Below are 26,799 nucleotides of genomic sequence, written 5' to 3'. Positions count from 1 at the left end.
TTTTCCTAACCCTCTTGTAGCATCTTGTGTCTTTCTTCAAACAGTAACTCCGATGTCATTTTTCATCTCTTTCCTCAGTATAAGTTGTACCAGCTAAAGTAATTCTCAGTAGAACATTTTGTGCTGATGCTTAAATGTCATCACCAAACTTTACATGTTTTATACTGTCATGAAACGAAAGGCATTGGTCGTGGGGAGGCATGCTGCTTGGGAGCATTTTCAGATTGAAGGCTTTTTAGGCTGTTCCAAAAGTGAAAGCTGTATCAGCTTGAAAATACAAATTAATTAAATCTCACATTTGGAACAACTTAAAGCATATACGTATGTAAACCTTGTTAAATGTGGTTTTACATTTTGCAGTGCCTAAGTGTGTCATAAAGGTCAGAAATGTGTCACGTGGTCTGGACCTAGCTCCCAGGTAAAGTGATTCTAGTCTGTTTAAATTTCACTGGATTCAAGATCATCAGAATTGAACTGTCTGACACATCCTAGTTTAATGTCCCAGCCATCAGGCTCTTCGCTTTTTTAGGGTCAGGGCACTGCATGCTGAAGTGTTCCGTTTCCTCTCCTTCAACCACTTGCAACAGCCTCTTTTATATCAGTAAAACTATTTTTCCCCCTCTATTTTTTTTTTCTTTTCTATTTATTAAATAATCTTGTTTTCATATTATCTCAAGACAAGGGCTCAAATGTAATATCTGTACATTAAATATAAGTGAACTATTTCTAGGTGTTCCTGCTTCACTGAAATACCTTCAATCTAGATAGTAAGAACAGTGTGGGGTCCCCTTAGGAATTTCAGCAGCTATTTGACCATGCACCTGATGTTAGAGGGAAGGACAAGAAAATACCCTCCCACAGAGGGTGCAGATGATTGGCTAGAAAATAACAGATGATACATGGTGTTGGCCCCAGCTCATATGTTTGTTTTTATTTTAATTTGTCATATAAAGTATTTAGGGGTTTTCGACATGAAGCATAACGTGCTAACGACACCATACCTGCTATGGAGAGTTTGTGAGAAGATGTCAGTATGATGACCACATTCTGAAGTAGTGATTTCTGCGAAGTGCTAAATGAATTCACATTGATCTTACAATACTGGAGGATCTATCTTCTGTCATTTGGTACACAGGAGGCCTCTTTCAGCTCCCAGTGGCTTTAACAGAAGGATGAGGAGGCCCCAGCTACATTACAGACCTGTTTCCATAGGTTCAGTTTACTTTTCTGCTTTTGTTATATGTCCCCCTGAAACCTATGTTATTTTGTCTTGTGAACATGCTTGGAGGCTGTACCTCTCATGACAGTGCAGCTTTTGTCTGGAGTATTGACCTTCCTACAAATTTGTTAATGGATAGCATGGCCTCCATGGTTCGTTTTTGTGTGTCCTCCTTCCCAGCCCCTTCAGAGCCATGTATAGATGATTTGGCTATTTTCTTCTTGCTGGGAGCAATTTGGTTTTGATGTAAAATAAAGGTGAGATTTTTACTGCTGCTCAACTTACTTTTTTTCTTTTTAGGGAAAGAAGTATGCTACAGGTGTAACTTGTTATAGCCTCCATCCCTTTGGACTATTCCTTGCTCTGAGGTCCTCAGCTTTTCCTTGTCATGGAGTGTCTGTTGAACACCTGGGTGTTTGTTACTTGCCATTAGGCAGTGATCCCCCTGTTGTGGAACTGTCGCACCAGAAGGCCTTGTTCAGTGCTAATAACCATAGGAGCCCTTGAGAAGGGAAATCTTGCTTTCTTTCACTGTACTCAACTAGATTTTTATATTAGTAGAAAAATTTAGTGGAAAGGGCTAAGGAAGCTGATATGAAGATACCTGTAGCTCTGAGTGCTCGCTGTTCTGTTGTAGCACATCTCTGTTTTCAGAGACCACTGGTTTCTGGCTGAGGTATAAAGCTCCAAAGTATTAATTCATGCAGCTGGCTGCTACAGGGACAGCACATTTATGGGATCACAATACAAGTAATTTTCCCTTCCCAGACCTTACAAATCACATTTTTTATGTTACCATTTGGATCTCATCTCTATCCCTACTGAAGAGTCTTAGTTCAACAGGAGGAGCTTCCACGTACATATTGATCATCTTTGATCATCCTTGTTTCCTTTCACTGAACCTTTTTCAGTTCTACTCGTAGTGGAAGGTATTAAATGTAGGATAGTGATGACCCCTGTTTTAGCCTCTACCCCTTTACAAATAATCATGAGCACTCTGTATACTTCTGTGGGTAAAGTTTCTTCTCTACTACTGAGCAAGAGCTGGAAACTGTCCATTCTAACAGGGAGATCTTTCTTCTGGTTGGTAGTAATCTCTTTGGGGTCCACTACTGCACATGTGAGATTGGAGTTGGGTTCCCTGCATGAGCTCCATTTCACTTGCCCTTTTGTCATCCAGTCATTCAGTCTGTAGATGCTTATAGTTTCCCTTGCTGCTACTTTCACATTCTTTATGCTTAGCTGATAACACTGTGAACTCATCAGTGAAAACATATCATAAATAATAACATAATAAGAAAATCTACAAGTCTTCTATCTGGAGTGTAATATATTATGGATATTGGTCTTCAAATCAGCCATTGCTTATAACAGATGAAATGTAATTTGGTATAATTCAATGTAGAGTTTCTTCTGGCATGATGAACGAGGGACATGCCAATGTCTTCTCACCAGGATGTCCAGATGAAGTTTCCTGTGCACCCAGTAACACATGCATTTTATGTATGTTTGAATGTACCTTATTTTCTCATGTACTTTAAGATGTATTTTATAGATACTTGTTTACACCTTATTTCTACATGTGAGTTTTTTTATGTTTCAGAATTGTTTTGTACCTATGAGAAATGGGCAGAAACATTGCTATATGTCAGCAGTGCTATCCAAGTGCCGACTTCATTTCAGAGGAACACCTGGATTTCCTACATGTTCTTATTAGCTGGAAGAGTAATTTAATAGGTTTTTATGAGTAAAGGCAAATGTTTACAAAAACTTCCGCTTACCAAATCAGCTTTTCTCTTCCTGCTGCAACTCAGGTGTAGTGTGTTTGCTGAGACCTCTTTTGCTGGATGTCGTCCCAAGTATTCGACAGACTACTGCCTTGGCTCTTGGGAGACTTGCTGATTATGACGTGGACCTGGCAGAGGCAGTTGTGAAAGCAGGCATTCTTCCACAGCTCATATGTGCACTGCCTGAGGAGAATGTAAGGCATGATTGTTCTTTTAAGTAATATTTTTTTAAACTGTTAAACAGGGAAAGGAAAATCAGTGTCTGCTGTTATTCTAATAGGACATTAAATGTACTGAAGTCAGAGCAGCATGTATGTTTGAACCCATGAGAGACCACTGTGTACTGTATGCCTAAGTCTGACTTCAATAAGCTTGACTTTAAAATATCATATTACTGTTTAATGCACTATAGGAAATACATTCATTGCGCTGTAACGTTTTTAAAATGTTGAGTGATGCTTTGTAAAAGGTCCCTTTTCAAAAAGGAGACAGTTTGGAAGCTGTGGTGATAATTGGCTAGGTTTTGTCAATAATACCAGACACTTGTGAAATACATATAAAAAACCTGAGCTTCTGTAATGGAATACCTAATATCCCCAAACACAGGCTGTTGGAAATCTGTAGCATGAGAAATAACAAACCTCTGACACAGGAAAATATACTGAAAGGTTTTCGTCTTCATATTTGTCAAAACCAAACAAAGTACAGTCACAATTGCAATGCAAATAAATCTGTTGGTCTCTTTCACTCCCTTCCTCACATTTTTCTTCAAGCTCTGTGTCTCTTTCAGCTTTGATTTTTCCAATGATGCTAACCTAGATTAACAGAAATACTTTCAACTAAGGTTCCTAACAGCTGGAAAGTGACAGCTGAAGGCTTAAGTGTACTGATATCACAACCATACTTATGTTGCAGCTTTGATTTAGGAAAAGTAGGTTTTCAATGGAAATATAATTTGGAAAACTATATCTTTTCATTTTCAATCTTTTGAGAAAAATGAAGATGTAAATGTACTCATTGCATACTTTTTGTACATATAGAATCATTGCCTATACAATTAAAATTGAAAAAGAAAAAGCTAAAGAAAAACTTTGATGGCAAGATAGTGGTATAGTATGAAAAGAAAGTAAAGATTTTAATTAGACAAGGTTATAAGCATTTTGGTTATTTTATTTCTATTTTTAAGGGAAGACATGGAACAAAACTCTACCCTCCATTGGTTTGGAAATTACCCCCTGCTACAACTTGCAAGCCTCACTAAATTAGCTTGAGTACCCTGAGGTAGCTGTAATTAGGGGAAGCAGCAGCAAGACTTGTGTGAGGTCATGGAAAGCCTACTATGCCTGTGACTGAGGGCAAGTGAAGGAAACTCATCCAGTTCATGCAGAGTTTAGCAAGCAGTTTGTCACTTCCCACTGGCAAAAAAACCCTTTTCTATTCCACTCACTCTTAGTGTATCATCATCTATATTTAAGGATGAGATTCTCTGAGCACACAGTGAATACTATTTCTACTGATTTATGGGGAACAGTCACGGGGTAACATCCCAGATCAATGTTTTATCAATTAAACGGGGCAAACCTCAGTTTTACACTGTGTTCTGACTGTGCCTGTGAATACGGTTTGTTTGTGAATAATGAAAACAAAGAAGTGTTTTTCTTTGCCAGGAGCATAATTACTTAACAGAAACAACATACCCATATTTGTACAGACATAGACTTATGCAAACAACTATGGCCCCATCGAGTTCAGCAAAACTTAGAGTAACTTACATTATCTAGGGATTTGACCATTTGTCTGTAGTGTTTCCCTTAACTTCTGTTCCCCCTAAATGAGGTTGAATGCTTTGCTTGTAAATGATGTTTAATGTACCTGCTTGTAGGCCTTAACTTAGAAGACTGGACTTTTGCCATTAAGGATTTATATCAGTACTGGTAAACTAAGGAAGGTAAGGGCATGTGTTGGAAGATGACTGTGCTTGTTAATCAGTAGCATGCTCTCTGATGTGGTTTTAGCCAATGCCAGCCATGAAACTAATCAACAATGCTTGAATGTGGTTTAAGGCACAAGGCAGGGACAGTTTCCTGTAGAATAGATGAGGCCATTGTGCTTTGAGGAAACAGGAGTTTAGGTGGATGGATGTGTTATGCTGTGTCACCTTCCTTTAGGGCCAGGGTACATTTTACTGCCTGGGGGGCCATTGCAGGTACTGCTCTGTTGCCATATTTTAGTGCTTCAGATCAGACTTTTGAAGGTGTTTGGGTACCTTACAGGATGCACAAAAGCACTCACATGGTTCTTTGTTTTTCTGGACTTGATCCAGAGGGAATGTGGCCTTTGCATTGTTTACATTTTGGGTACCTTGACAGTAGAAAGGAAAGTGCCAAGGCTCCCTGTGCAGAGCAGGGGAGAATCAAGCATCTTGGGATGAGATCAAAGCCAGCTGGCATACGGAGAGAGAGTCCTCTAGAGCTTGTCCATAGGGATGATCTGGCAGTACCCAGGCTGGAGGGTATGCTCCAGGCACATAGACACAGCAGCAGGTTACTTGTGTTCCCATGAATCTTGTTCTTCATGAGGGAAGGAAACTGTCACAACATGGTTTTCTCTGGCCAGAGTACTTTAACTGGGCTCTGGATTTTGAAAATGTAAGGCAGTAGTGGAAACTTAATCTTCAGCTTCCATCTCCTAATGGCAGTTACAAAACTGCAGGAGGAGACTGAAATGTGACTTTTTTGCAGGAGGACTTAACTGTGCTTTTAGAAGAAATCACTGCTGCAGTTTATGTGGAAGCCCCATGATGTGTGCAGGGTCATGTGTTATATGTACATGCTGAAAACATGTATTTGGTCCAGCACTGAGGGAGATGGGTGGAACTGAGACAAGAGCTTAGACTTCGCTTGCTCTTATGACAGAAGGGCCAAGATGCTTAGTCCTGTTCAAAGTGAGCTTTTGTCTGGACACATGCAGGAGTAAAATTGCGGGTCAAAATGGAGGGTTATTCAATATTGGGTGTTGGTGGGATGGGTTTTCAGTATCCTAGCTGTATTTAGGCATTTCAGGATTCAGATCCTGAACTCTTTTATTGTATCTAATTCTCTCTGTCTCAGTTTCCTGTTTGCAAACAGTGTTTTCTCATAGAGATGTTGTGAAGATATCTGTATTAGAAAGTGTAAAACCTTGCAAGTGTTACAGATGGGTAGAATTATTTTAGGAGCTTGCCCTGCATAACCTGTGTAATCTGGTTAAATATGTTAAGAGTTATTGTTTTTGCAGCTCTTGTTGTTCACTACTCACTTAAACAGACTTACCTAGACTACTGTCTTTTCCCCTCTTAGCTCTCTCATTTTTTCTGTTTGTTTATGCACTTACTGCAGATTTTATATCATGAGCTGTCCCAAAGAACTGTAGCTTCATTGTTTGTGTGATGTCTAGTGGTCCTGATTTGGATCTGTATAAGATATTGCTTCTACTAAAAAAGTCTAATTTAGGTATGTTTGTACTATATCATGCTTTGAACTTCTCAATGTTAGTGAATGTTTGTTTCTGATTTGTCTAGCGTTACTACAAGAAAACAGCTGCATTTGTGCTAAGAGCAATTGCTAAACATTCTCCTCAGCTAGCTCAGGCAATAGTTCAATGTGGAGCACTGGAAATGCTGGTGATTTGCTTGGAAGATTTTGACCCTGGAGTCAAAGAAGGTGCATCTTGGGCATTTGGGTATATTGCCCGACACAATCCAGGTAACAAGCTTCACGTGTGTTATCTTTGAGCTTAATGTTATGTGATAATTATAATAAATTGCATTATTTTGGTAAATAGAACAAGATGCTTTTTCTTCTCTACTGTTGCAAAGTTTTAAATTTGGGATAAAACCCTAGTGTAACTGTACCATTCCAACAATGCTGTACCTTTTTGTGAGAAACTGGCATACCTGACACCAGCAGTGCCCAGTTATGAGAGGTGCTTTAAGAGGAGATTGGGAGTAGGGTCTGTGGCCTGGAAAGGACACTCTGCTTTGTTCCTCTTCATGAAGAGATTTCTGAATCTTTATGTATTGTTTAAGTGTTACTGCAGAACCAAATTTCTTTTGCTTGACATTAGTTCTTGTTTTATATACATAGTTGAATGGAGAAGCTTAGGGAGAAGCAAGTTTCATTCAGCTTACAGCAGTGTCTACAGGATAAATAGGCCAAATTTATTGCACTGACTGTGTTACCATTAGCCAGTGGACCACACTGCTCTCTGAGAGTCAGGAATAGATCCTAGGAATCCAATACTGAGCAGTTCACTGCTGTCTCACAGGCAGTTGTATAACTCACTGGTGGTGTCATGTTCCTATTTAAAAGCTGATCCACGTGGTTGATAGTTCTTTTACCAGCTATTTATATGGTTCAAGTAAAAGTTTAGACTGTGAATGAAAGTACTGAGGGAAGAAACTGCTAGCTGGAAGGGGTGGGAGAAATGGTTAGTGTTCATATTGTTTAAACTAATTTTAGGATCATAACATTAACTTATGGTTTTATATTTGGTTTTGGCTCTAAAATGTACATAGACTGATTTTGGAAGTGATTTTCTTTGTTTTTTAATCAATACAATGTGTTGGACTGGAGAAGGCATGGGGGATTCCACTCTTCCCACTTAGAGGGTTAGCTTTCTGGGACAGTCTCCAAAGTTGTTAGCACCTTTCTAACAGACTGCATTTTCTGGGGAACAAATTAATTATTGGGAGACCTCTCTGGTAAAGATCTTTTATCTTTTGGTCATCAGGATTGAATTCCACCCTTGGTGGAAAATAATTGTTTGTTCCATCTGAAAGATATTTATCTAAATATCAAAAGCATTCATTTGTATAAATCTGTGTTGTGTGTGTGTGTGTGTTACTCTTAACATGAACATTTCTGCAGTTTTGTTATGTCAGTAAATCAATATTGACTCACTTCAATTGCCCTTCATGCTATTCACTGCATGAATGCTGACTGAGCTTTAGGGTGATCCAGTTCACTCTGTGACAGCCTTGTCTGCAAAGATGGAGGTGATGTGGGGGTATTGAAGACAACAAATTCCTTGTACAAATTTTTATTCCATGGTTATGAATAATTTATTCACTGATGGTGAATGGGTGCATACGTTATGTCAATTTACAACAACAATAAGAACAGCGTCCTCAGAAATTAAGTTGAAATTGTGAGTGCTACCAAGCTGCAAGCATCAGGACATAGATCAGTAGATGTAATCAGTAAAAAAAACCCTGAATGCCAACAAAAACCCACCAAAAGATCCCTGAAAAAATTGCCTAGCTACAGCCAATTTAGGGGATTTACCTGCCTCTATAACACAGTCACAGTATGTCTCTAAAATGATTATTGAAAGTAGAGGAGTTATACTGTGCATGATATGTTTCTTACACTGCTACAAGCATGCCTTTGCAACAGGATATTGTTGGAGATGGGATACAGAGATAGAGAAATGGGATACAGAGACTTTTTTGTATCAATAGCTGGTGTTTACTGTTCATGAAACTCTGGATTAGACTGACATGCTCCTGATGACCAAATTTGGCAGTTATGATTTTCTGTCATTGACTGTCTGTGGACACATAATGCAGCTTTAAAAGTAGAGCTGGGTGTGAAATGGTTTCCCCCAGCCACAAAAGGTTTTTCAGTTTCAAAAATTGTTACAGTTCCGAACTGGGACAATATTAAGACAAGAATTTTTCTCTCTCCTGAAAAGGTTGGGGAGTAGGGAGATTTGTTTGCTCCAGCAAGAAAAGTTCAATAATTAGGGCATATCTCTGGGGTTAAAGTCCTGATCTGTTTTAGGCAGGATGTGAACTTCTGTCTTTGTGAGTGCAATCAAAGGCTCTTGGCATTCACTGATAACTTCAATGTTGAGGGTCTCTCTCTCTGCTTTTTATCAGAAATGCAACCATGACCTACTAAAGCTACTGTCTAAGAACTGCAGTGTATGTTCCCCTGAAAAGGCTTCAATTTTGAGAAATCTAGGCTTCCCCCCCCCCCCCCCCCTCTGATGAAAACATTCTCTGGTTAGCAAGTTCTGTACTGACTTCATATAAAAATCTCTTAAAATGCAGTTCTTATGTGAACAGATATCTCCAGAAGGCCTGTGAGATTTTAGGTCAAGACAAATGTCTCATGAGGTTTTAAGACACTAGAAATCTTGCCTGGTCAGATTCCAAAATTTAGGAACTGCCCTTGCAGTTCTGCTCCTTCTTTCCCTTTGAGCTGAATTTCAGATAGTGATCTCACTCCAAAGTGTACAAACCAATGTGCTGTGATTTTGCTATTCATTATTTCTACTATTTGTGTTTAAACAGAAATGTAGGGTGTTTCAAATACCATAAATACCATCAGGTCCATGAAAAGTATTTTGTAACATTTTACTTATACCATATTCAGTTACTTTTAAAGTGCAAAGTTCTTTTCTTTGAAGTATGCAAATAATTTGGCTTTCCATTTTCTTAGTCTACATTAAAGGTGTAACTTATTGATTGTCTCATACCTGCTTCAGTATACTGTAAATTGATAGGAAAACAAAAATAAACAACACCATTCATACTGAAGCATATTGCTAAGAGCAGAGTTTTGCTCATTTTCTGTCATACAGTGGATCATAGCTCAGCTTGGAAGGGATCTTGGGAGATCTCTAGTCCAGCTTCCTCCTCAAAGCAGCATCAGCTACTAGAACGGGTTCTTCAGCTCTTCAGTCATTTGAGTCTAACCTCCATTCTCATTATGAAAGGTTTTCCCACTGGTTCCAGTGGAATCTTTAGCACTGTGGTTGTAGTGGCCTGCATAAACCTCTGATTTTGAAGTGCAGCCTTTGGGCCACTTGTGGGAATTGGAGTCTTTCTATGTGGCCGTTAAATGACCACACAGTCCTCAGAAAAATACAGTATTGGTGGTTGTTTTGGTCAAAACCTGTTGTTTCCTGTGGATGCACCTGCTACCACAGCAAGGTCTGTTTGAGAACTGGTCTGAACTGAAACTTGCATTTCCTTCCAACTAGGGGTCTTGCTGCTGCTCTACTATGTGGATATAATATTGTATATTGTCAATACAATATTGAGCTGATTTTCTTTCCCTGGTGACAACCTGCATGTTCGCTTTCTCACCTTCATCTTTTTTCCCTCATCTATTTTTTTTTAATCTGTACTATTATTGCCAACATGTTAATGTTAGTGGGGTTTTTTTTTTAACACCTTAAACTAATTTAGATAATCCTGTAAGACTTCCCATTGTTTTCAGTGGGTATGTAGGTAGGATCTTGACTCCACTCTGTTTGCTTTCCACTCTTCCTGATCATGTAAACTCATGACGAGGCTTCAACTTAGAATTAATTGCTTCGTCCCTGATGAGTACTTTTGTATTAACACAAACCAGCGCAACTCTAGTACAACTTCTAGTTGAACTGGTGGCATCTCAGAGTCCAAAATCTGTCTTTATTAGTCTTTCTTCTACATTCATTTGAGTCTTGTCTGCAGTCTCTCCACTTGCTAAAATCTTCCTCATGTAGATCTGGGTGAAAGCGATTAATTTATGGTCAGTTTTGAGCCATAGTTCTCTTGTCTCTGAACATACAGAGTTAGGTTTCCTACTTCCACTCACATAGGGAGAAGTTCAGCTTTACCATCATGTACTCAGACAAGTTCCTTGAGTTGTACTCCAGTGTGAGTTCCAAGCCTGTAGTTTTCATAACCTTCTGTGGAATTACATGAGGTTCATACATTAGCTTTTCTCTGCTGTCGTTATCCTCTGCAGCTATGGGTCTTGTCTTTGCCCTTATAATACAGCCTTGGCATAGTATTTGGAAGAGTCTTTCTGTGATTTGTTCCAGTTCTTTTAATTTTTTCTGACTCAATATTTGGTTTTAAAAATTTCTTCTTGACAAGTTTATTTTCTCCTCTAACTCCTTCTCAGTCTTAATTTTTTGCCACCTCTGTGTTTCTAGTTGAATGGCAAAGTTTCAGGAATCCTTTGGTGTATAGTCGGCATTAAAGATGTTCTACCAATATCTAGGAAGATTAATTGACCCTTTCCTTGCGGGGGAAAAAAAAAAAATTACAATTTATAATAGAATCCTTAATACTTAGAATTGTAATTTTGCACTGAATTTGCAGGGAAACATGATGGGAAGTACTGTATTTCCTTTCTTCCCTGCCTAAGCTTTTCTGTTTTTCTGACAGTCCATTTACGACTTGTCTGTCTTGACACATGGTCCAGTGCTCCATGTGGTAAGTTATTAGCCATGATCCTTATAAACACCACTGGAAGAAAAACCGTTTAATTACCCATGACCAACAGTAGCCATCAGTATTTAAATGATATCAGACTTGTAATATCAAGAGCTGATCTAAATGGAATCAGATTTAGTTTGCTCTTTTGAAATAACTTTCACGGTTGCTTTTGCAAGCCTGAGTGTAGCTGTGACTTGAAAGTATTGCTCTTTCTCTCCCTGCTTGAACTTCATGATTTTAGCTCATAAGACATCAAAGAAGCCCGTTCTTCTAGCACCGTGTCCCTCTTGACATCAGATTCCTGATACTAGCATTTCCCAGCAGACTGTGGCCAATGGAACTGGTTGGTCTGAAGTTCTGAGGCACAATCGGATGGGTTAGTCTGGACTGTTGGTCAGTAGATCACCAAGTATTCCACTTGGTCAGTGTACAGCAACAATGCATCATCTGAAGAAACTGAGCGTGGCTTTTTCCACAAAAAGCTGACTGTAGCTCATACCACTTATATTGATTAGCTCGTTTCCAGATTTGTTTTTACATACATTTCAGGTACATTTCGCTTCAAGCTTGTAAAACTGAAGATACAGCATTTGAGTTTTGTTGAAATCTTATGATCTGAGTGTATTTTGAGGATGCATGCGATACATTTTCAGTCAAATAGTTATTTGAAGAATCAACTTTGTAGAGTTAATTTTACGGATTCACAGAATGTTCTGAGTTGGAAGGGACCCACAAGGATCATCAAGTCCTACTCTTAAGTAAATGGCCTTTACAGAGGTTGAACCCACAACTTTGCCATTATTGGCACCATGCTCTAGCTAACTAAGCTAATTTCAGGGTATTGTATTAGTTTAAAAATTACTGCTATATTTCATATTTTAGATGTAATATTTACATTTTCTTTAAAATATTGTATCATAAAATAACATACAGTGTAAATATTTGACTTATCACATGTATTGCAGTGTGTGGCTATAACTCACTAATTGAAAACAAATCTGGTCTGGAACATTATCTGGATATTAACAACATAATGATGACATGACTTACAGATTTCATGAAAAACTATATTAGTCTATGTATATTTAATGAAGTATGCTGTATTTTTCTTAGTATGAAAATCTCTTTATGGATGGACTATAAATCAAAAGCTAAGTTAGAGTCTTGAAATACAACAGCCATATGTTGCCATGGTACTGTAAGTCAAGATAAATGTTAAAGATAATAATGGATATGCATAATAAGGTGTAGCAAAACTGAACGAAAAACCTAATAGATTATTGAATCCCCTATGGTTTTTACCACTTTTTCAACACTATTTTAAAATAGCACAGCTTGGTTATAATATAAATTTTGCTTCTGATATCCAGTAATTCTCATTTTAGGACTGTGATTAATGCTGCATACACAGAGAGAGCTAATGAATTTCTAATAGTGTAATTTTTGTCCATGTCAGCTAATCACATGCTCAGATTTTTTTTTTTGTTTGTTTAAGGTGCAGTTAGTTAAGGATGTTGTGCTAATCTCAGACACACAATATCACTGATGATATTTCTCATTTGTCTAATTGTGTATGATAACATTTTCTTGTCATTAAGATATAAATTCTGTCTCATCCCGTGTATGGTAGCAAAGACTAGTTTTGATCAGCAAGTTCCATTTTTCCATTCTTTTATGTAAGATAAATATTTTATGTATGTTTTTTGTATTTTTGTTTTTGGCATTTGATCTATGCTAATATCTGCTTATCATTTAAAGAGGGTAAAATGCTCTCTAATTAGCTGGTTGGTAAAATTTTGGTACTTTGGCTTTCTGTGTTGTTGTTAGCCATGCATAAAATGCTTTCCTATTGATCAGTGTAGAATAGCCAGGGTTTAAACAGCTGACATCTGCTTACTTTAAAAAAAGAAAAAGAAAACAGAATAACAAACCATTTCAGCCTAATCTACCTCAAATGTGTGCATGTAAATGGGGGTCCATCTATTGACCTGCATTCTTTTCAGTTGTGGATTGGTCCACACGGTTTATGAAACCAGGAGGGCTGATTTGAAATGCAGATGTCGAGACAGTGAACTACACCCTCCCCTTTTTCCTTTGCTGTATCTGTCAGGGTGAAAAATGGCTTGCACAAGGGTCAGTCACCCATACTCACTTAATTACTTTCCTTGGACCTACAGAACTGTCACAAGCTGTGGTGGATGCAGGCGCTGTTCCTCTTTTAGTGCTCTGTATCCAGGAGCCAGAAATTGCTTTGAAAAGGATTGCTGCTTCAACTCTCAGTGATATTTCAAAGCATTCTCCAGAGTTAGCACAGACAGTAGTGGATGCAGGAGCTATCGCTCACTTAGCTCAGATGATCCCGAACCCTGATGCTAAACTGAAGGTACATTTAATTTTTTTTTATCTCCATTATACCAGTCATTACTTGAGATTGAATCAAAGACACAGATGTGCATATTTATTTAGAAGCTCTGGGTTTGGGTGTTAACAAAATGTAACTATGTAGTTAGTGACAAAGAGTTCTGAACATATTTACAAATTTAGCTACTGGTTATAAACTGCAGCTCTATGAAGAACAGCTAAACTAATCTTTAAAGTGAATAGTATGGGTTTTTTTAAGAAATATGTAGTATATGAAGAATGCAACAGATACTTTCAATAGATAAAATTGGCACATTTCAGTTACAAAAAAGGTTTTGCATACTAAAGATTATACAATAAGCCTGTTAATAGTGAACTTATTATTGTGTTTTAGAATGTACTATCTGATGTGAATAGCTGTTGTCAAAGGTTTAATCACTAGCGTTTAATTGACAAAAAAATTTTCTTATAAATTTTCTGTCTTGCTCTAACAAACAGAAGACAACATAAAAATGCCACAAAAATTTCTTAATGTAAGATCTGACAGATCCAATTTATGCAAATAAAAATACTTCCTGTAGATTTTACTAAATTTTAAATTACAATTTTAAATGGTGTGTATATATATATTTTAATACATACAAGCTTGAATGGGATAAAACAAAAGAGAAACTTTTATTCAGGAACCAGCAAATGTTCTGTGCCATTATATTTGTCCATGAATTGACTCAGTGAACTGTGAAATAGCTGTAATTGTTTTCCCTATCCTTCTTTGTTTTCCTTGATGCAATAGATTTTTGTGTGCAGGGGGAGTGTGTGTTGTGGGATGTTTGTATACTATTGATTTTATAACAATTTTTATTTACTAGCGTCAGGTGCTGTCAGCTCTAAGCCAGATAGCAAAGCATTCAGTGGATCTTGCAGAGTTGGTGGTTGAAGCAGAAATTTTCCCAGTTATGCTCACATGCCTGAAGGACTCAGATGAATATGTCAAGAAAAATGGTGCGACTTTAATTAGAGAGATAGCAAAGCATACGCCTGAGGTAAAACCTTGAAAATGCAAATACAAGGTCATATCATTAGATTTTACACTTTAAATAAAATACAAGATTATTCTGTCATTTGCTTTTCGAAAGGGAGGGCAAATAGCTGTTTGGCATGTTCATTGGAAAATATGGAAATGCTTGCTGATATTATGAGATGTGTATTGAATATGAATTGGGTTAGGAAACTGGGAGTCATAAAATGTATACCTAGCTACTTCATTCTATGAGATATCAGCACAGAGAGGGAGTTCTAGGCTGACAGTACTGTCAGTCCTAGATATTAAAAATATTATGAGAAAAGCCTCACAGAAGTCATGATACCAGCTAATAAATTGCAAGATCATCCTTTAACAATAATAGATGCTGTGTGTCTTTTTAAAAATCTTCAGGGGTACTGGGATCACGTTTTAATTATTTTTCCAATGACAGCACAGGTCAAAAATTCTCTTTATTTATTATTAACTTGATGGTAACTTGAGTTTGTAATTTGAGCATTTCGAGTGTTTTTGCCTATAGGAAGGTAGGGATGTTTGGCAAAGTCAATACAAAATAAATAGGAAAACCATATGATTATAACTATGTTAATCTGCCAGACCACAGAGATAATTAAAAGGCTCTTAATATGACTTTGGAATGAAATATAAGCCGTGTATTTGTGGAACACACTAATGCTGAGCATAGTCATTTCAAAATCATGGTACTAACTTCACAACTGAGTAGTGTTTAAACATGAATGTTGTGCAGTTTTTTCAGCCTGCCACTCTTTAAACTGGTGATAAAAGTTTACAGTCTTGGCACATTTCCTGCTTTCTCTCTGTACCTCATGGGCAGTGCAACTTCACTTCCTCAAAAAAGTGAAGAAATTTTCATTATCAAAGAGGGCCCTAGAGTCAGAAGCCAGAGACCAAACTCAGGACTGCAGGTAAAGTCAGAAGAGCTGCTAGCACCAGATCCTCCATGCAAGAGGAACTGGCTGTGCTAGCAGCTCTCCGAAGGAGCATAGGAAGGATCTTGGTGACCCCAATGGAAGGTCACAGTCCATGTCTGACTTCAGAGTGACAGAGGTGACTGTCCATCTCCGGGCAACTCTACTCAAGCAACACGTGTTGTAGTGGAGACAGGCTGGCAAATGATATTTCTAGAGGACTTGGCTGTCAGTTGAGACTCATGGCTTCTCAATCTCGGCTCTCTATCTGCAAATGCAGTAAAATTCACGTGAAGGTCAGCATCAGAGGGACTTAGAGCGAGTGCTGAGGGACACGGCAGGAGCTCTGCACATGCAAGTGCACATGGCTGTGTCCAGATGTAGGACTTGGTTGCCACTGGCTGTAATTCACAATCATGTGAACAGATCTTCCTAAGTAATAACTGAAAATTTCATCTGGCTGTTTCATGAAGGAAACAACCCCCTTTTAAAGGCTCTAAGACCAAGGTGGATTTCATATTTATAGAAATCAACTGGATTGGGAATTCACGTGCCTCAGTTTTGTTAATTTAATTTTGACTTTTAAGAACATGTACGTTTTGCTTTGGAATCTGTAGGGAGAATGGGATATACCTAAAAATGTGGAAGAAAATAATAATAATACTAAGAAATAATTTTAATTTCTATGCATTATTGATATCATACATATTCTACTGCTGTCCCTCAACTGACATGAGACGTTTCCTTTTGGAAAAAACCCATGTTGCATAGCTTACAAGCATGGCTGTGTAATTTGGCATTCTGGGGCAGACTCCATTGCCCATCAAGTGTATTCCCTAGACACTTCCCTCAGAGCATGCTAACATGGCAGAGTGGTGCAGCCCAAGTTGGTTTTGCACATCCAGAATAGTTCTCCTTGGCTTCATGCCTCAGTGTGAGGATCCACAAAGGATTTTATGTCACAGAGGTAATTTAGAATGCAGGTAAGAGGAGGAATGGGCCTTTCCCTCTGTCCCTGCACAGAACATAGGATGTTAGCTTGGGAATGAGGGGGCACTAGGATGAAACAGTATCTGGCTCAGTAGGTGCATCTTCAAGATCATTTGTGATAGGCTGTCATTTGCACATTTCTCTGGCGTGTGATGATGGAGTTGAGAATACGTCGTTCCATGCTATACAGAATCAAGAATTCAGAACCCTGATTTCCTCGAAGTAAAGTCATTCAAAAACACAGTGGCAAATTAGCTTCATTCTGAAAACTTCATGCTGCACTTAGTTCCCAACAGTCTGTATGATACATCGCTCTTATTCTATCTTTGTTTTGTAAATCAGCAGCAATACATTAAAAGACTTCTCTGATGTAGTACTTTATGCCTGTTGATACTTCACAGTATCTAATCTCTTCTGTTTATCTTTTCAGCTTTCACAGCTTATAGTAAATTCAGGCGGAGTTGCTGCTGTGATTGATTGTATTGGCAGCTGCAGAGGGACTGTCAGACTGCCTGGCATCATGACACTTGGTTATGTGGCGGCTCATTCGGAGAACCTGTCAATGGCAGTGATTGTCTCCAAGGTTAGCTATCACTTTGTTGTCTTCGTATGGTTCTTCAGCAGTATTCTGTGGTACAGAGACAAATTAACATAGGCAGAGAATGTATTTTGTGACAGGATTATATACTTGCTCTTGATGAATGCACTTTCTCCTCGTATTGCTGCTTGCTATGAGTGAAATTATGTGGTAACCTGATAACAGGGTGTCTTTATGGTGTTGAACCTTTTACAAAACATCCTAGTTGGTATTACAGTGCATGATTTTTCTGTGTTGCAATTGCATGGGTACAGAAAATAAGACACTGAATTTCTGTAGTCTGCTTCCCCTTAAAATGTGTATTTGTGGCTACATCAAAACCTTCTTTGAAACAACTGTGTTTAATGGCGAGTTCTTCATTGTACTAGCATGACTCTGCTAGTACTGCTAGAGTATCTTGCAACAGCAGTCTTCAGACTTGAAAAGACCTCAGTTTCTAATGTAGTGTGGTTTGATTCAGTTGTGCAAGTGACATTTCAAATGAGTAAAATTAAATATTTAAACATTTTCAGGTTTAAATAAATTCTGCTGGGCAATGATATTGAAGAGGGAGAATTTGCAATGTTTGTAATAGGTGAAGTTAGTGCCTGGCATAGTAGTCTGATGTGAATAATGTTAACTAATGACAGAAGGAAGGAAATTATTTCACAAACATTTTTGACCCATTTTCACGCTATGTCAGTCATTTAAAATATACTGTATAAGTGGAAACAACAAAACAATATAAACAGAGGAACAGAAATGTCTTCTAGTAGAAATGCAAGTTGAAAAATGACAGGTGCTACAACATAACATAATATAGTATGCAAGGAAAGTAGGAGTGATCAAAAAAATGCTCCTCTGTATTTTAAAACTAAAGAAATAGATGCTTTTTTCTTTCCCTCTCTGGAGGCCCTTCTTCTCTGGATATGTCTTCCTTTCCACTTTCAGGGATGCCTAGAGCAAATACGCTCCTGCTGTTGAGTGTTTTAAGTGGGATGAAACCAGGATTAATTTCTAGAAGAAGCCCCTAAGTGTTAAATTTTTGAAGAGTAATAGTGATTCCTGTAATAACTCAGTGGAACTGCCATGAGAGCTGCTGTAGGGATCTGGGCAAACTTTGATGAAATTAAATATGTTAATGAATGATCCACAAAAGAAATAATAATAAACCTGAATAAACCCAAAACCCATTAAAAAAAACTGCTTCGGAGGAAGCTAAGCTTGTGGAGCAGTTCACAGTGCTGAGGACAGGGCTTGGTAATCTGGAACCATAACCACATGCAGTTAGACACTGATGATGTTACGATGTAAAGTGATAGCTCCATTCCATGGTACTCTAACCTAGAAAGGATGAATTTTGAACTATGATTTTTGGAATCATACTGGACAAACACTTCATTGTGGTCTTCTGCTGTAATGCAGTGGCAAAAAAAACTGCAACAATTTAGTCCTTTGTGGTATGAAAGAATAGAAGATGAAGCATTATTGGAAAAGAGAAGTTAATCTATCAGTGGTAGTAATATATATATATATATATCTACTGTCTGTATTTGAAAAGGCTCTTGGGAAAAAAAACCAAAACAACAAAGCAGAAAACTGTGCAGAAAAGACTAAAGAAGGATTCATGGGATGGAGAAAAAGGTTTTTGGGATAGAGGTTTAGTAGCCTTGCCTTACATAAAGTAGCATGAAATGTTTCCTATTGGAGTGTTCTGGCATAAAATACCAGCTGCTAAGTAGTTGTTGAGAAAGTATAAAGACTCTGAACCAGAAAAACTTTAGTAAGAGCTGGATGTGAGATCTCCATCTCTTGATGCCTGCAAATCATGAGTTGAAACCTTTCTGGAAGTGATTGGATTAGTCAAACATAAACTGCTGGACTCAAGAAGAGGTTGATAAGTTGAAATTTAGTGCTTTGGGTAATAAAAAAGAAAGACTCAGTGATTGAGCCCTTCTGGTCTTAAACTGATTTCATAGAATCATAAGCACTCAAATTCTTTTATTTTTAGTCTGAGAAATCTGCAACCTTTACTCAGTACAGTCTGAACTATGTTGTGTATTCTTTTTATACCTTAAATTTGCATTTTTTTCAAACTGCCTTCTGACTTACAACATTGAATCTGTTTCTCTTTAACTGTATCTATTAAGATTTATTAAAATTCTTGCTAATCATGATGATGTAAAAATATGACACTGCTAGCATGCATTCTCTTACAGCTTTTTTAAGAAGAAGGGTGTAAATAGAGAAACATTTTCTAACTATCTGTATCTGCTTCGCATTGTCATTCCCCGGTCTACATTTGTAAAGGTTGTGCTTTTGATTAATGCTACAGGGAATACCACCACTGTGTGTCTGCTTGATAGAAGAACATGAAGATCATATTAAGGCAGCAGCTGCTTGGGCCTTGGGACAGATTGGAAGACATACTGCTGAGCATGCACGTCATGTTGCAGTAGCAAACGTGCTGCCCACACTGCTCGATATCTATGTGGACACACGCAGCTCAGAAGATCTTAAAATGAAAGCAAGTATATTTGTAGTATTTGCAGTATGGTATATTGATTGTAATCAAGAGGTTTAAGTGCTTAAAAACTACTAAATTATATGTGTTTTTATTGATGCTCTCCAAGTCACAGCTTTCCTGGGTGCAGGGTGTCTGAAGGCTGTGTCATTTATTAGGGGACTGGCTGGTCCTAATGCATGTGCATATGGTGTAGTACCCAATCATATGCTATAGCCATCGCAGTCTAATTCCTTCTTTTTTTCCCAGTTTAGATCAGAATTGCATAGGTCCATAAATGCTGTAATTTCTTGTGACTCGTTTCTAATTATCTACTTCTTTTTTTGCAAGTATAAGCTCTTGTAGAAAATATTATAGTCCTTTTAGAAATTTTGTTTACATTTTTATTATTATAATAAAACTGTAACAGCTAATCAAGGCTCTGCTCTTTAAAACATGCAACTGCCCATGTTTAGGGCCTTTCCTTGTGTGGGAGCTAGTGGAGTTGCAGTTTAGTAAAGTGTGCTTTTGAGCAACAGTAAGTGAACCAGCTGAAGAGTATAATAGGACAGGATATGATCTCCCATGTTGCATTATGCTTCTGCACATTCCACTGAAATACCACATTCCAGATCTGTAAAGTAACTTTCATATAGTAATTTCTAGTGGTCCCAAAAATACTGAAGCCAAATTAGCTGTACCTGTAATCTTGTCCAAGAAGGTCACTACTGCTTGTATCAATCAACATTGAGTTTGTTTTCAGAAATATGCAGCAATGCACAATTGTTTCACTTTCTTTTCCCCCCTGCCTGGGCAGTAGTGCACTTTGCTATCCCAGACCAGCAGCCTCTCCTAGTAAGCCACTTCTAAAATACAATCTTTTAAAATGTGTTTTGATTTAACTTTCTTATTATATTAGAGTACTTCAATTTACCTAAAGGGTCTACTCCAGCTCATTATAGTCAAAGGAAAATTGCCATTACTTTGACTGTAGATAACATAATAAGAATATAATGCACTGTAGGTTTTGAGGTTTAATAAATCTAAGTAGAAAATTGATTCTTCATTAAGTGACCTGATAGATACCATAGTTTCTATTCAGAAATTGCTCATTGAAAATTCTGATCAATTTGCTTTTTTGATCAGACTTCAGTGATATATATATGAATTCTTGTTGTTTTCATTGATGTCTTACTAGAGAAATTTTATTTTGCATTTCAATAGACTAAGAAAGCCTTAAAGAACATTCTTCAGAAATGCACATATCTTCCAGCACTTGAACCATTGCTTCATGAGGCTCCTCCCAATATTATGAAGCATATTATTGGGCAGTTTAGTAAGGTAAGAAAAGGTGCTGCTTGGTGTGTAATTTGTTAGTTGTTTCCCATTTAGCAAGGAAGCTATCTTTCCAAAGAAGAAGTCACTCTAAAGGTGTTATTGTTTTCTCAGGATGCTCAAGCATCCTCTTCAAAAGCAGTTTGGATCCTGTTCTTTTGTCTGATACAGCTGGATACTGTTTCATTTGGAATCTGCTATAATTCATCCTAAGACTGGGAAAACAGTTTCTTAAAAGCAAGGTGTTTTTTTCTTCCTTGCCTCTTGAGATTAAGTGGAATATTAACTCATGTGCAAATATTTTCACTGAGCCAATGTATCACATAAATCCCAGTCACATCTGTTTTAGATAAAGTACAAGCTGTCTGTACAGGAGTGACTTAAGTCAGGTATTTTACAATAATATAAAGGCTTCATTCCTTTTATCCCGATTAATTTTCAGTCTCAAGTAAGTGTAAAAATTCCAAATCTTTTCTCATCCCTCTCAAAATTTTGGAAGTTAGTTGTTAATTACATTGTTGATTTGAACACAGCATGTATAAGTGATACAATTTAATAAAAATATTTAAAATTTTTAAGTAATTGCTAACTAATTGGGACATCTGCAGTGTCTGTCATGTTCAGCATATGTTGGGAATCCTGTTCAACTATGGACTATGTTTTGTGCAATACTCTGCAGTGTAACCTGTTAGTAGGGTATACCAAATTCCATTGGTGAGATGTTCTTTGTGGAAATGGTCAAATAAAACACTCTAGATACTCAGTTCTGATTATGACAGATCTGGAAGCCCTGCTGTTGGTAGTGCAGATTCCTGATTATGTTGCCACAGTTTAATTTGTTCTGTCTTCCTGCTAATTCTGTACAAAGAGTGGAGATTTGCACAGAATCCAGTCCCTTTTGCTTCTCCATGCTGACTGGAGCTATTAATGAGCCAAGTGCATAGCAATTGGTTACCCAGGGTATATTTGAACATTGCTTGCTATTGAAATGGCTTTATGCCCTTCATATTAGCTGATACTTTGTTTTGTTTTGTTTTTCTCCTTTGCCGATATGTTATTGAACTATACTTGCCTGGCATTTGCTCTTCTGAAGTATACTTTTAAAATTAAGTTCTCTGTAGTAAAAGCATTTTTCTTTCCTGTACCATAGCTTGGGAATTTCCTATTCTTAGAGCTGTGGTCTATTACTTCTGAGGGCTTATTTATAGCACAGTAAAAGCCTTATTTCCAAGCTGTGCTTCAAAATGGGGTGCTATTTGTTTTTCACTCTGGACTGTGCATTTTAGCATTAGCATTTTCAGGATTTGTGCAATTCTGTGCTGTCTCAGGTTGGACTAGGGGAAGGGACTGTGTCTCAGAGGTGCTCTCTCTCTTTAGAGCCCCTTCCAAGAGAGTTTTCTGCTGTCTTATCCAGACTGGAAGTCACAGTGTGGAGGAGGAAGGCAGGGAAAGGGCCGTATCCTGTCTCCTTGCTAGTTTCTTCTTGGCAGTTCTTGTTGTGGGAGATATGTGAAAACAGACGTCTGTTCAGTTCCCACAACGAAAAGATCACAGTTGCTCCTGACACTTCTGTGGAGTATATAATAGAGAGAAGTCTCTGTGCTCTCCTGCTTTTTCTTTACCTGTCTGTTGATTTTGTACAGCCTAGAGGGACCACAGAAATGAAGGTTGTTTGCCTGTATGCATGGAAAAAATCTTGTTCTTTTTCTTCATCCTTTTAGGCACTCCCTTCCTCATTTGAGGCTCTTGTGTTACACTGAAATACAGTCACACTTATGGCTTAATGTCTGACCAGTGTAGAAGCTTACAAAATGCTTTTGCCTTCATAATCTGTAAATCTCAGAGTTGGTTTTAAACGCAGCTGGTTTTGCTGTAGATGCAGCTGACATCTTGCATTATCTTTCTGTCTTTTTCTCTCTCTCTCTTTTTTTTTTTTTTTTTAAATAATATTGCAGCCCTATGGGCCTATGGACTACATGCTGTCATTCTCGCTTGCCTGGCCCAGCCCCCGCCTCCCTCCCTTCATCCCTCTCTCCCTCCCTCCCGTCCTCTGGACAGAGCTGCGTATTGGCATCACCCAGGGAGCACAGAATGTTATTGTCTGATCATTTCTGCTTCTCATCCCCTTTGGCTGCAGAAACTTCACGTTTTTGCTTTGTGTGTGTGTTTGTAAAAGGCTTCCATGGCTACAGAGTGTGTTAAAGGATTTTAATATCTAGAAATTTAATAGTAGCATGTAATGCTTCAAGGCTGTATTGTTCACTTGAAACAATTCTCAGTATTGTTTTCATGCACTAATCTATACTAGATCATTATAATGATATAAAATTCAGCTCTACAATTAAACTATGGGAACTGACATAAAAGACCTGAATAACTTGGTTTAAGTGGAACAGATGCTGTTGTTATTCCATGTTAGTGTTCTGTTTTTATTATCTATTTATTCTCCACAATCTTATTGTCTCTGTAGGATTAATACAAGAAATATTATTTATGTAAGGATAAATATTAAATTCATTGTTTTATGTATGTTATGTATTAAAGTACATGTTAAATTATGTTGTAATCATAAATGGCTGGTTTATGTTTTTTTTCCCTGTACAATGGGGTGTTACAATACAGTTGTCATTACAGATTTTGTTTCTCTGATTTTCCATTTTATCTGTCCTCTGAATTAAAAACAAACAAGCAGTATTTGAATCTAGTGGCATACAGATTCATTCAAAAGAATTTTTTTAAATGTACTATTCTGTGTGTAGGTGTTACCACATGACAGTAAAGCACGTCGTCTCTTTGTAACAACTGGTGGACTTAAAAAGGTTCAGGAAATAAAAGCAGAACCTGGGTCACTTCTTCAGGAATATATCAACACTATTAACAATTGCTATCCAGAGGAAATAGTAAGGTAGGGAAAATGAAATTTAAAGAATTCATACTTATAACATTGTTAGATGTTTTTCACAGGAACAACACAAAGGAAGGATTTAAAATAGTAATTTAACTCCTCTGTGAATTTTGGTTTTAATAAAACCAAAGCATAATATTTGGTTAATTGCCCCAGTGGTTACACAACCTTTGGACACATACATTAGAACACTTTCTCTTTTTGTATTTGGAATCAAATTTCTTTGTCTGTAGACAAAGCCCAAATAATCAGGCTCTTGCAGGAAAGTGTGAAGAAAAGTCAGTCCTGCACTGCCCAGATGGACTCTGAGTCTTCAGTACAACCACTCATATTTATGAATGTCTGTGGGAAATTTAGTTTATTTTGGTAACTTATTTGTGGATTACTTAGGCTCCAAAATACAGGTGTTGGTGAATCTTTGGTTGCATCCTTGACTTTCCTAACAGTGTGTCTGAACTAGTGTATTCAGAGGCTCCTTTGAAACTTCCTCTGATGTACAGAGGGTCCAGAGGCTCTCCTGCACAGTTGGTCTGCCCACAGCTGCCCTTCCTCCCTGAGCCTCATCATGAGGCTTAAGTGTTATATAAAAGGACCATACACCAGCTGTCTGCACCAAGTTGAACTTTGCCCTTAATGAATACAGAAACACTATTAAATAGCTTACAGTCAAAATGTCACCATCCTAAATTGTAATAATGAGAGAAATGCCCTCCTAGATTCTAGATATCCATTTACCAGTCCTTCACTCCATCAACACATCAGAAGGATCTTGTACTCATGTACTCCCTCTACAGGCTCTGAAAATCTGCATCATCAATTTTAATTATAGCGGCAGAATTCTTCAGCCAATAGTAGCTACAAACTAAGTCACACAAAATGTAGCCCTGTTTTTCTCCACAAAGAAAAGCCAGTGGCTGTCAAATGGGTAGAAACAAAGTCAAAGAAAATTTGTTCTGCAGCTAGTACTTGAGAGAGAAAGAGGACGTTTGCTTATGCCTTTCTGGATATTAATACTGTTTCTTTGTTACAGCTATTTTTTCACTCCTGTAAATGAAAAAAGGTTACTCATCTAGCCTAGGATGTAATAAAGAAAAAGGCCCCTTTGAGCATCTTCTGCTTGCCTGTCTGTGCTACTGCCTGATGTTGGTTGTGCTGCCTGAGGCACAGTAGCTGTGATAGAATCCAGCTCTGGGTTTGTCCTGGAGACCTGTTATTTTAGTCTGTTTGTGGGCTGAATACAGCAATGCATTGGAAAGTTAGCTTTACAATCAGAGAAGTAATGTGAGGTTTAAAAAGAGTTGAATTATGCAGAAATTATCATGAAAATGAAAATCAACAAGATAAATGGATCTTCCTTTAAGGGAAAGCATTGGGGATGTTTTTGAGTGTATTTTAGGCCTACATTACATGGAGGTGTGTTCCTCTCTCTTTATAGTTGAAGCTTTCAGGGCTCAGAAGTGGCAATCTATGTGCCTGCAAAACAAGAAATATACTGAGATGTATGTTTTTAGAATAATACAGTATTAAATTTCAGATATCCTTTAACCTGTAAAACAAGAACCAAATTCAGCTTTGATGCTTGCATATTGGATGCATGTAGTTGGTCCATTGTGGAAAACCAGTTGAATAACTGCAGGACAATAATGGCACCATAGAGTCCTACTCTAATGAGAACTTCTGGATAATGTCCATCCTTGAGTGGCATTAGAGGGAGAAGGTCACCATGACAATTTTTTTTGTTCCAGAATCAGTGTCCCTCACATGGATTTAGACTGCACATGAGTTTTGGGGTGTGTGCTTATGTCTGACAAACAGCAGTGAACTACTGTCATTTGGCAGCCCACAGTTCTGTGTAAACTCATGCTTTTTTATTAAAGGCCATAATTTCAAAAGAACCCAACATCTACATTTCTTAGTAAAGACAATGCTTATGGCAGCTGAAGCTGAACCTGTCTGAAATGTAGCCACTTACCTCCATGCCCTAAAAGAAGCTAAATATATTTTTAAAAACCTGACTTCCAAGTATAAATGATAATGTAAGTTGAAATGCATGTTGTTAAAACATTGTAGGGGAGTAACTGTAGAATTCCTTGACCAGTGTTTAATGCTAGGATTTTTTTCCTGATCAGTAGAAATATGCATAGTGTTTCATTACTTTGCACAGAACATGCCTTGTAGTCTAACACACAAACAAAATGTTTCTCTTTCAGGTATTATTCCCCTGGATATTCTGAGATACTTCTGGAAAGGGTGGAAAATTACCAACCAGTTTTATAAACTTCAGTGTTTTATTAGAGCTGCATTTCACATTTATGCCTTTATGACTGTAATACAAATACAGCTGTTGAAAGCCTTGCTTGATTCTCAAATCTCCTTCTACTGTTTGAACTACTGAAAAAGCTCAGAAATTCCAGCAAGCTTTATTTTGTTCTTTATAAACTTGTTTGTTGCTAAGTTTTTGTTCCCTTTTGTTTTTCTTTAACATCACTACCAGATATTCCCACATTTATGAATGGAATTTCATGCAGGAGTGATGATTTATCACAGAAGCTTTTTTAGAATCAGTTCCTTTTCCTTCCACAAGAAAGATTTGTTATCTCATTCAAATTTTAGCCTTCTCAGTACTATTGTCATTTTCCCCTTTTGCCTTTGCATATTGTTTAAAGCTTCCCAAGCTTGATGAGGAGGGAAAAAGCTGGCCCCTGTGCTTTTTCTAATTATGGTGTTTTTTCTGCACTGAGGTATCTCCTACTGCTACCTTTGAGGAAGTAAAATGTTGTGATTTTACATCTCCAAACATGTTAGTAGCAGCTAAATAAAGAAATAATCAGATCTGAAGATGATACAAGGGCTGAATTCTGCATGATATGATAGTGTGGTGATCCTGGCCTGGT

At 37.6% G+C, this 26,799-nt stretch overlaps 1 protein-coding gene across 2 annotated transcripts in view; it reads left to right on the top strand.

The window, feature by feature from the left end:
• SPAG6 (sperm associated antigen 6) overlaps positions 1 to 26,359 on the top strand; it is a 34,346-nt gene extending 7,987 nt beyond the window's left edge. The window contains exons 3-11 of one of the 2 annotated variants that reach the window (XM_069006655.1): positions 3,034 to 3,200; positions 6,566 to 6,749; positions 13,441 to 13,646; positions 14,494 to 14,667; positions 17,016 to 17,168; positions 19,498 to 19,689; positions 20,890 to 21,006; positions 23,760 to 23,905; positions 26,116 to 26,359. In XM_069006655.1, the coding sequence (XP_068862756.1) occupies positions 3,034 to 3,200; positions 6,566 to 6,749; positions 13,441 to 13,646; positions 14,494 to 14,667; positions 17,016 to 17,168; positions 19,498 to 19,689; positions 20,890 to 21,006; positions 23,760 to 23,905; positions 26,116 to 26,182 (1,406 nt within the window). In that variant the 3' untranslated portion in view covers positions 26,183 to 26,359. The remainder of the gene's footprint in view (positions 1 to 3,033; positions 3,201 to 6,565; positions 6,750 to 13,440; positions 13,647 to 14,493; positions 14,668 to 17,015; positions 17,169 to 19,497; positions 19,690 to 20,889; positions 21,007 to 23,759; positions 23,906 to 26,115) is intronic. The other variant, XM_069006656.1, reaches the window with a different exon arrangement.
• Positions 26,360 to 26,799: the final 440 nt, after the last annotated feature.

Source organism: Aphelocoma coerulescens, chromosome 2 (assembly GCF_041296385.1).
Source record: "Aphelocoma coerulescens isolate FSJ_1873_10779 chromosome 2, UR_Acoe_1.0, whole genome shotgun sequence".
Classification (NCBI taxonomy): domain Eukaryota; kingdom Metazoa; phylum Chordata; class Aves; order Passeriformes; family Corvidae; genus Aphelocoma; species Aphelocoma coerulescens.
This window is presented reverse-complemented; position numbering and strand designations above follow the sequence as displayed.